Source organism: Helianthus annuus, chromosome 8 (assembly GCF_002127325.2).
Source record: "Helianthus annuus cultivar XRQ/B chromosome 8, HanXRQr2.0-SUNRISE, whole genome shotgun sequence".
Lineage (NCBI taxonomy): Eukaryota > Viridiplantae > Streptophyta > Magnoliopsida > Asterales > Asteraceae > Helianthus > Helianthus annuus.
The window spans coordinates 42,886,570-42,897,012 of NC_035440.2; the positions used below are offsets into that span (position 1 = coordinate 42,886,570).

Genomic DNA, 10,443 nt, shown 5'->3' on the forward strand with positions numbered 1-10,443 from the left:
TGCGTGTTAATTAACCGAATGTTTTTCCGAAAGAGTGAGATTCGGATGAAGGTATGTATGGTTTTAGTATTTACGAGTATTGATGGTACTAACTGAGTTATCTATGAGACTGAAATGAATGTGCAGGAAGGTAAGCGTGGGGCTCTCAGCGATTGGAGGCCCGGTGTAAAGAACGAACTCGGAAGAGCATCTTGATGGAGTAGAACACACAGATAGAATGCTACGATCGTTATTATATATTCATAAATTTTGTATGATGCCATCATTTACTAATGTGTTAGTTGTATATGGTGACCGCAGGCTATTCGGATCATTATATTCATCATGAGGAAGAAGAGCATGAGGATCGAGTTGAAGATCATGGACTGTACGGAAAAGTTGTCACGTGGGTTGTATTCATATGTTATAAATGTTACTTTAACTAAGGATGAACGATGTACATAGTATAGAAGTCGTATAAATCGGTTTTCAAGTATGTTAGAACAGTTATAAAGTAAGAAATTTTAAGACTCGTATTTCCGCTGCGTCTTTTTTAAGGTTAAACGTTTTAGGGCGTAACAGTGTTACTTTTTCGTCACTTCTGTAAGTGAACATATAGCACTTATTTTAATATTTAAAAACTCATTTTAAATCATAATAGTTGCTGATATATATATATATAGGGGGCTGCTAGAATGAGAACCACCCCGAGTTGTAAGAACCGCGAGAACTACACCCTACGGAGCGCCGTTCGCCATGATTTTTTTTTACAAGTAGATGTGTGTATTATAAACACAGCCGTAAAAAATCATGGCGAACGGCGCTCCGTGGGGTGTAGTTTTTTACACCACAAGTTTGGTGTTTTTTAATTTTTTTTCTTTTTTCTTTTTTTTTTCACCAAACTTGTGGTGTAAAAAACTACACCCCACGGAGCGCCGTTCGCCATGATTTTTTACGGCTGTGTTTATAATACACACATCTACTTGTAAAAAAAAAATCATGGCGAACGGCGCTCCGTGGGGTGTAGTTCTCGCGGTTCTTACAACTCGGGGTGGTTCTCATTCTAGCGGCTCCCTATATATATGGGGGCTGCTAGAATGAGAACCACCCCGAGTTGTAAGAACCGCGAGAACTACACCCCACGGAGCGCCGTTCGCCATGATTTTTTTTTACAAGTAGATGTGTGTATTATAAACACAGCCGTAAAAAATCATGGCGAACGGCGCTCCGTGGGGTGTAGTTTTTTACACCACAAGTTTGGTGTTTTTTAATTTTTTTTCTTTTTTCTTTTTTTTTCACCAAACTTGTGGTGTAAAAAACTACACCCCACGGAGCGTCGTTCGCCATGATTTTTTACGGCTGTGTTTATAATATACACATCTACTTGTAAAAAAAAATCATGGCGAACGGCGCTCCGTGGGGTGTAGTTCTCGCGGTTCTTACAACTCGGGGTGGTTCTCATTCTAGCGGCTCCCTATATATATATATAATATATATATATATATATATATATATATATATATATATTATATATACAGTGACGTAGAATTGACAGAAATACTAGACTGCATTGAAATTGCATTGCTTGGATACTCACACATTCCAACCATGTTAAGAAGCTTTAATGTGAGTCTTGACTTGAGGCTGCAAGAGTAATGGTTTATGATCCATTGCTTGCATTGGTTACAACCCCACATATTATACCTCAACAACTACAAACTTGATTATAGTATATCTCCATTTTAACTTGAATTTACGTTCTATGCTTTCACGTCAACGTTATGTCAAATCTTGGTTCAATAAGCTATTCCTCTAATTAATTAGAGGTGGGATGTACTCTTTTGTTATTATTACTATCGTTATTGGTTTAATTTTAAAAAAATATAAGCTATTTTTGGCTCTTACATTTGGCCTAATGTCGTGTTGTACACACTTTTTTTTATTTCATATTTTGTTTTGTATTCAACCCGTGTAATACACGGGTAACTAACCTAGTAGTTCTATACATGAATAATAATTGATAAGAATTTAATCGGTATAGTTAATTATTATTATTATTTTTTTATTGTTTAGAAACTTAAAGTAAATGAAACTTTAAAAAATATAAATAAAATGTTTGATTGTATTTGTTTTAAAACTTCAGAGGAAGATATAACTAGTAAAAACAAAAGAAAGGAGGTACATTTAGCAATTTCACATCTAAACCCAAAATAAATGTATAAGAGCATCTCTATTTCCAAATAAACAAATTTTGAGCGAAAAATTGATTTATTGATTTATTTTTAGTTTTTCATAAAAGAATGTTATTGTTCAGTTTTATTGTATTTTAATTTGTTTTAGATTTTTATTATATAATACAGATAACTAACAAATCGAGTTTTCTAACAATGCAATGCAATATAATCTTAAATTAATAACCTAAATTATATATTAATGTGTTAAATATGTGTTTAACGAATAAATCATGTTTATAAAGCAAAGATATGACCTAAAAGACGGTTAATATTAAGAGCAACTTCGGTTAAGAATGTAAACGAGTCAAACTACTCATGAGCTACTCGAAATTGGCTTCCTAAAAGCTCAAATCGAGCCGAGCTTAAACAAGTTTAAGCATAGACGAGCTTAAATCAAGCTGGAGCTTTAAATTATTGCTTGAAATCACCAAATCTTGAGCTTGAACAATCGTAAGTTAAACGAGCCGGATTTACCTTGTTTACACCACTAAAGAAGATAAATGACTCCTCTGATTAACTAATATAATTATGACCTAAAAAAAGTTGACAAAAAAGGACACGGCTCAATCTGTTTATGTTAAAACGGTAGTCAGATAACAAATTAACCAAACAATAACCGAAAAATGACATAATCATAAAAACAAATTAACCAAAGCATAACCAAAAAATACATAGTCAAACCGAAATAACGAAAGAAATGGTGAACAATGGTTTGTTTAATATTATCTTTTTTTTTTATAACCGATTTTCGGTTCACCTATGGTTACATACATCTACAAAACCAAATTAGCAAAGCTGAACAGAAGCGGTTAGCCGAAACGCTATATTAACGGAAAACTGAACCAAACCATTACATACATCTACAAATTCACACTCCGAACATAGCAGCTGGTGATTAAAGAACCACGAATCCATAATGGCAGATCAAGTGTTACTCATCAAAACGATAAATAAGCAAGAAATATGTCAACTCTGGTAAGCAGCTACTTCAGTTTATGTAAATACCACACTAAACAAAAGTTCAGCCACACGATCATGATCACAATTCATACACAAATTAGCAGTTTCAGTCTTTCAGAAAAAAAGTTGTGGAAATAGAAGTAGCTATACAAAAACTCTAGCTTACAATCATAAATCTTAACCTTAATTCTTGAGAAACTTGAGTGATCTAAACAACATCAATTTCTACTGCGGAAGCACGTGGGGCACGCAAGAGCGTTTTTAACATCCCCGACTCTTGATCCTTCTTAACCTCACTTCTTATGCTCACCTTCTTCAGCTTGGGTGACCTGGCCAAGATAAACTTCAAAAAGTCCATCTCAGGCTCCAAGTTGCTAATATATTCAATCTTCAATTCATTTAGATGCTCCAACCAAACATCTGACAAATGCTCCAACCAAACATCTGAATGATATTTTTCATAATGCTCAGGGTAACGTATCCATTCGCAAATAAAACTGTCTGTATCAATCTGCAGGAAGAGTCGTTATTTTTTTGTGTCAATGTATGTTGGCGTGAGAATAAAAACAAATAGGACAAAATCAGACCTCCACTAATTTACCTCTAGATCAATTTTCTCCAAGTTAGGGGAGTTTTTGATCAAAACAGCAAGAAAAGTCAATCCAAAGCCGTCATGAAAAGACATTTGTGTGAAACAAAAGTATTTAAGGTGGATTAGTGAGGTTGGAAGCTCCTGTGGCACCAAGTCTGGAACAAACCACTTGAACCATATATAGGCCAAAACAATTATCAACTTCCGAAACTAAAAGAAAAATAAATAATAAATAAAAATCATTCAGTCATATAAAGGTGGATAAATATTACCGGACTGATCTCACCCAAAACAGTCAGATGTTCAATCACAGGTAAACGCTCAAATAGCTCAATCATGGTGGATTTTTCACGCCCCAGAATATCTTGTTCGAGCATAAGCTGCAACAACTTACTATATTCAGATAAGTTTCGGGTGCCCAAAAGAATGAGTAAGAACATACTTACCAGAGTAAACCTCTTAAGTGATGGAGAAGTAGATAAAAGATGTAGAAGCGTTTTTCTAGAGATCCTTACATAATCCAATGATAAGCTTGTAAGGCCACGAAATCCATTAAATTTGGATTGATGGCCAAGACGACAATAACCGAGATATAGTTCCGTTAAGTGACGCAATGAGAAGACGGAGGAGGGTAAATTATAAAAACTATCACCAGATGCATCAAAATAAAGTCTTAACTTCTTGACAGGATGGTTCTTCGACAAATGACGTATTATTTGATTAAGTTCACGAGAGGGGAAACCAGTTTTTCCAAAGCGGTCAACATCATCTATATAAAGGGAGAACTCGTGTACCGGATCATGTCGCAATGACAGAACTTGGTGTATAGCACGTATAAGTTTACTTGTCTCCATTATTTGCCTTCCATATCGGCCATCAGAAAAATCAAGTTTAGGAATGCTGGTCCATCTGTACCTCCATTCCCTTGAGAGGATACTTGTCCTAGCTGCCTCTTTAATTGGTATAAGACATAGGATGGTTTCTATTATAGTTAGAGGAAGTGCGGTGATTTTATCCAAAGACAATCGTTTAGCTTTAGACAACCGTTCAGATTTCGATAAACGTTTAGATTTCATCTCAGGGTGTTTTTGTTGGATCGATACTGCAAAAAGTAGTCACTGTGAAGGTCAATTTCAGATAAACTTTGTTTACCAACCACACTAACAAAGAAAGTAAGGCAAATAGAACATTTAGAAAAACGTAGAGAAGAGTAACCCAACAATTCAAAGAAAAAGTAAAAGTATATACATTGATTTTCATATGCTCATTTATATATATATATATATATATATATATATTTAGTATAATACCAAGCACAACAACAATGATTTTCAAATGATAAAGAGTAACTATACATGGCAAAACAGGCGGGTTTGGATTAGAGCGGATCGTTTTAAAAAAAATGTCATTTCGACTCTGGGCATAAGTAGATATAGGTCGAAATGGGCCCTTTTAGATAATGTCAATTTGGTGATTTGCTAATAGTAAATTTTATAAACAACAAAATCAAATTCAAATAATCATCAACAACGCCAGACAACACATACATCATATATAAACATGCATAACAAATATGTGGTCCTATTTCAACTTCATTTCACTCAAAACATAATCCGTTCGATATACAGAGCAAATTATCAATGGAAAAAGGGACGGAAATGATGGGGAAGAAGAACAATAACCGGTAAAAGCGATTGACGACGACAAAAGTGTGATCAACAGAGCAGCGACTGACCGGTAAGAAAACCCTAATCTGGTGAATGAACAGCAGCGGTGAGAATACCCTCAGAAAAAAAAGTAACCACCCCTCACTTGTGAGTTATGTCTTCCCCCATTCTAGCTGGCTATATCAGCCCAGTTACAAAAGATGTTAGAACCCAAAGCCCAAGGCCCAAAATGAATGATAACCCAAAGCCCAAGGCCCAAATCGGTTTTTTTCATTGATTTTTGTTTCATACAAATATTAGTTGTTCAACTGGATTTTTCATAATGATGATTACATGCTGTCGAATGGGTATTTTGTATAATGTTATCAGCAGATGTCCTGCAAGGCTACATGTTATATACTTTAAATTTTATATCTCGATGAGGTTGGTATGTAAAGTGCCCTAAAGTGTCTGATAATGTCAATTTAGTACAAGAAATTTGTATAAATATTGTACGCAATTTTTGGTTCTCTACATGTGTAGGTCTCCCATCTCAATGTGCCGGGGCAATGTGCTAGTTGTATACAATGAGTGGAAATGAGTGGAAGTGTGGAACGTGAATAGTAGTATCCTAAAACTTTTTAAACTTTTTATTATCTTATTATTATAATTAATAATCAAATATATTTTGTTTTTCTCTTATTACTTTTAAGATTTGATGTTTTATTAAGATGTGCTTATTTTTATCTGCATCTCGATATAATTTTTATTCTAAACCAAGTTGTAAGTAGTAATGTACAAGTAATTGGAGTATACACATACATTTTATCAAAGATACCTCACATTTAGTTTTTTTATATACCGATGTCCTTTACTCTTTTTGTTATTGTAATAATATAATGCAGTGTTTTGTAAATCTATGAATATATTGTTGCGACATGTTTATTTGCATCTACGTTTCAATAAAAATTCAAATGGTTCAAATATAATTGATTTTTTGTTCTTTCACATGACTAGCCAAATCGATACAACTTCGTTTTTATGGTTTCAGTATAAATTTCATTGAAAACAGAGTTGTATTTGCAATATAGTATTTTTTTTTTGTGTGTTGTAAATTATAATGAGTGTCGTACCGTGTCCGTACCATGACGAAACAAACAAATACCGTCCCAACAATATGGGTACCACGTCGATTCCAACCGAACATTGATACTTTCGGAACGATTATATATTTGTTTATACGGTTTCCCAACTCCCATGTTCACATAAGTGGAAACCAGTTTGGGGGAGCCAAATATTCCTAGACCACCCATTTCAACTCTTTTTGACCTCCTGTTTTAGATTTGAGTGACCATTTACAAAACGAGCCTATATTTTCAAACTCATTTGATACCATGGCCATTTTTATCCTGAGAACAAACACCACTTTCAACAAACTAGTTACTACCACTATATTAACATAGATGTGGTTTACAACATCACCTTTGGCATATTTAACTTCTTAAACCATCGATCCTTCCCGATGAATATTAGATTATATCAACACACAACTCCACTAGATAGATAATGAGAATGAATGATGTGAAAATTAGCAAGGTTTCATGTGTCTTTTTAATAAAGATTTCCATTGGGCCTCGTCTATCACCAAAGTGTTTCAACTGATGATGATCAAAAAGTTAAGAAACATGGTCGTTTTATGGCTTGAGTTAGAGCGAGTTTGGGCACAAATAGATGTGGGTGAGTGGGTCGAAATGGGCCCTTATACAAATAATGTCAATTTGGTGATTTGTTGGATCATGTGTTCTTAGGATAACAATAGTTGATCTTATAAACAACAAAAGTTGAAGATGATCTTACCATTAACGGAAACTGTTAACTTTGTGACATCAACTATTATAAAACGATTGCACTAAACAAGTAAACATACCCACTACCATATGGTTCAAGTATCACCTATTAACATAACCCGATTTAAATACTCTTATTAGTTGGTCCATGACATATGTGAAGGTTCAAGTATCACCTATAAACACAAGTTTTAAAAAGAAAAAAACTAGAATAATATTGATCTGATTAAAGGACATTTTGAACATCCAACTAATGCCCAAACGCAAGATGTGAGGTGTTATATTTTTTTTTCTTTTTGTAAACCTATTGGTCAGTTTTTGGTTTATCTAGTGGTTCATGCTTTTTAATTGTTGTCACACAAAACATGAACTACAATCAAATAACCAAGCCAAAGAAGTAACCACCATTTCTATGTATGATTGTACATAAGCTTCGGTTATTAGGCCGCTTTAGAAAAGGTTATAGAAAAATATGTAGAAATACAAAAACACGAGATTACAATCATAAATCTTAACCTTAATTCTAAAGAAACTTGAGTGATCTAAACAACATCAATTTCTACAGCAGACACGCGTGGGGTGCGCAAGAGAGTTTTTAACATCCCCGGCTCTTGATCCTTTTTAACAACGCATTTTATGCTCACCTTCTTCAGCTTGGGAGACTTGGCCAAGATAAGCTTCACAAACTCTAACTCAGGCTCCAAGTTGCTAAAATCTCTAATCTTCAGTTCAATCAGATGCTCCAACCAAACATTTGACAGATGCTCCAACCAAACATCTGAATGGTATTTTTCATATAGATCAGGATCATCAATCTACAGGAAGAGTCGTTATTTTTTGTGTCAATGTATTTTGGCATGTGAATAAAAAACAAAAGGTATACAACCAGGCCTATAATATTTACCTCTAGCTCTATTTTCTCCAAGTTCGGGGAGCTTTTGATCAAAACAGCAAGAAAAGTCAATGCATAGCCGTCATGAAAAGACATTTGTTCGAAACGAAAGTATTTAAGGTGGATTAGTGAGGTTGGAAGGTCCCGTGGAACCAAGTCTGGAACAAACCACTTGAACCATATACGGACCAAAACAATTATCAACAACCAAAGTTAAAAAAAAATGAATAATAATCTTTCAGATATATTAAGGTGGATAAAAATTACCGGACTGATCTCACTCCAAATAGTCAGATGTTCAATTACAGGTAAACACTCAAATAGCTCAGTCATGGTGGATTTTTCATCCCGCCCCACAACATGGTCTTTGAACATAAGCTGCAGCAACTTACAATATTCAGATAAGTTCCGAAAGCCCTAGAGAATGAGTAAGAACTTACTTACCAGACTAAACCTCTTAAGTGATGGAGAAGTAGATAAAAGATGCAGAAGTGTTTTTATAGAGATCCTTATAAGATCCAAGCATAAGCTTGTAAGGCCACGAATTTCATTGAATACCGGTTGATGGTCAAAACCACAACAACCGAGATATAGGTCCGTTAAGTGATGCAATGAGAAGACGGAGATGGGTAAATTATAACAATCATTACCAGTTGCATCAAAATCAAGTCTTAACTTCTTGACAGGATGGTTCTTCGACAGATGACGTATTATTTGATCAAGTTCACAAGAGGGGAAACCGGTTTTTCCAAAGCGGTCAAAATCATTTATAAAAAGGGTGACCTCGTGTATTGGACCCTGTCGCAATGACATAACTTGGTGTATAGCATGTATAAGTTTACTTGTCTCGGGTATTATTTGACATCCATATGGGTGAGAAAAATCAAGTTTAGGAATTTTAGTCCATTTGTACCGCCATTCCCTCGAGAGGATACTTGTCCTTGCTGCCTCTTTAATTGATAAAAGACATAGGATAGTTTCTATTATGGGTTGAGGAAGTGTGGTAATTATATCCAAAGACAATCGTTTAGCTTTGGCCACACGTTTCGCTTTAGACAAACGTTTAGGTTTCGACAAACGTTTAGATTTCATCTCAGGATGTTTTTGTTGGACCAATACTGCAAAAAGTAGTTACTGTAAAGGTCAATAAAAGATAATTAGATTAACTTTGTTGACCACGCCAGGAGGAGAGAAAGTAAGCCAAATATAACATTTGGGAAATGTAGAGCATAGTAACCCAACAATTCGAAGAAAAAGTAAAAGTACATACACTGGTGTGGCTATACTTCTCTTATGCTCATTGATGTTTGAAAGTAATAATCTACTGAACACTATATCAGTTCTTATGCTCATAATCTACTTTTGCTTATGATCAACTTACAGGCAATCATATAATCAGTTTAATACCATGCACAACAACTATAATTTTCAAATGATAAAGAGTTTGACTATACATGGCAAAACGAACAGGTCGAGTCAGGCCTGGGTAACATGTCTGGACGGTTCGTTTTAAAAATTGGTCATTTTGGTTCTGGTCAGAACGGGTTTGAGAATAAATAGATACGAGTCGAAATGGGCCCTTAAGCTTTAAAAGAATGTCAATTTGGTGATTTGCTGCATCTCGTGTTGAATACCAATGGTTAGTTTTATAAACAACAACAGCATCAGTATTCAAATAATAATCAACAACAACAGCAAATGAAACTCCAGACAAGACATTCATCATATATAAACATACATCAACATGCATAAGAATTATGTGGTCCTATTTCAATTTTATTTCACTCAAAACATAATCAATTCTATTTACAGAGCAAAGGAGTAAATATGAATGAAAAACAGAGGCGGAAGTGGTGGGGAAGATTCGAAGAAGAACAATAACCGGTAAAAGCGACTGACGAGTGACGATGACAGAAAACGTTCAACAGCAGCAGCCACTGACGGTAAAAAAAAAAAACCTAATTTGGTGATGAAGAGCAGCGGTGAGAATACGCTCGCTGGATGGGTCAAAAAAAAAGTAACCGACCCGTTGTTTATTTCTATCCCCAATCTAGCGGGCTATATCAGCCCACTTTAAAAAGATGTTAGGGCCCAAGGCCTAAGTGATGAGAAATGAGAATTACCGGTTTTTTTTCATGGTAACCAGTTAATCGTTTTTCCATCGGGCAATAAATAGCCGAAATCTTAAGATTACGCATTTCAATTTCATCATTTCATGTATGGAACAAAGTAACAAACACTTCTCATGTTTGTTCGTTAAAGAAATAAATATGTTCGCGAACGGTTCATGAAC

At 34.8% G+C, this 10,443-nt stretch overlaps 2 protein-coding genes across 6 annotated transcripts; both read right to left on the reverse strand.

Moving 5' to 3' along the window:
* Positions 1 to 3,164: 3,164 nt before the first annotated feature.
* LOC110872765 (F-box/FBD/LRR-repeat protein At1g13570) lies at positions 3,165 to 5,592 on the reverse strand. 3 transcript variants are annotated; one of them, XM_022121641.2, is made up of 5 exons: positions 5,501 to 5,592; positions 4,212 to 4,867; positions 4,038 to 4,145; positions 3,775 to 3,933; positions 3,165 to 3,684 (listed from the first exon to the last, which is right to left on the reverse strand). In XM_022121641.2, the coding sequence occupies exons 2-5, from the start codon at positions 4,839 to 4,841 to the stop codon at positions 3,382 to 3,384; spliced, it is 1,200 nt and encodes a 399-aa protein (XP_021977333.1). In that variant the 5' UTR covers positions 4,842 to 4,867; positions 5,501 to 5,592; the 3' UTR covers positions 3,165 to 3,381. The 3 variants fall into 3 exon arrangements, with proteins under 3 accessions (XP_021977333.1, XP_021977330.1, XP_021977332.1); XM_022121638.2 differs by having other exon boundaries at positions 5,448 to 5,592; XM_022121640.2 differs by having other exon boundaries at positions 4,212 to 4,883; positions 5,448 to 5,583.
* Positions 5,593 to 7,718: 2,126 nt separating this feature from the next.
* Positions 7,719 to 10,443, reverse strand: LOC110872766 (F-box/FBD/LRR-repeat protein At1g13570-like). Of its 3 annotated transcripts, none has more exons than XM_022121643.2 (4): positions 8,595 to 10,443; positions 8,418 to 8,528; positions 8,163 to 8,193; positions 7,719 to 8,036 (listed from the first exon to the last, which is right to left on the reverse strand). In XM_022121643.2, exons 1-4 carry the CDS (start codon positions 9,240 to 9,242, stop codon positions 7,801 to 7,803), a joined length of 1,026 nt encoding a protein of 341 aa, XP_021977335.1. In that variant the 5' UTR covers positions 9,243 to 10,443; the 3' UTR covers positions 7,719 to 7,800. The 3 variants fall into 3 exon arrangements, with proteins under 3 accessions (XP_021977335.1, XP_021977334.1, XP_021977336.1); XM_022121642.2 differs by having other exon boundaries at positions 7,719 to 8,073; positions 8,163 to 8,321; positions 8,595 to 10,428; XM_022121644.2 differs by having other exon boundaries at positions 7,867 to 8,036; positions 8,163 to 8,321; positions 8,595 to 10,437.

What these genes read in the sequence shown, in the direction of transcription:
- LOC110872765 (XM_022121641.2), bottom strand. Translation starts at nt 4,841, where the DNA reads ATGAAATCTAAACGTTTATCGAAATCTGAACGGTTGTCTAAAGCTAAA. An exon ending in TTTTGGGTGAGATCAGTCCG is followed by an intron (nt 3,934 to 4,037) that starts GTAATATTTATC and finishes ATATGGTTCAAG; the next exon opens with TGGTTTGTTCCAGACTTGGT. An exon ending in TGGAGAAAATTGATCTAGAG is followed by an intron (nt 3,685 to 3,774) that starts GTAAATTAGTGG and finishes CTCTTCCTGCAG; the next exon opens with ATTGATACAGACAGTTTTAT.
- LOC110872766 (XM_022121642.2), bottom strand. Translation starts at nt 9,242, where the DNA reads ATGAAATCTAAACGTTTGTCGAAACCTAAACGTTTGTCTAAAGCGAAA. An exon ending in TTTGGAGTGAGATCAGTCCG is followed by an intron (nt 8,322 to 8,417) that starts GTAATTTTTATC and finishes ATATGGTTCAAG; the next exon opens with TGGTTTGTTCCAGACTTGGT. An exon ending in TGGAGAAAATAGAGCTAGAG is followed by an intron (nt 8,074 to 8,162) that starts GTAAATATTATA and finishes CTCTTCCTGTAG; the next exon opens with ATTGATGATCCTGATCTATA.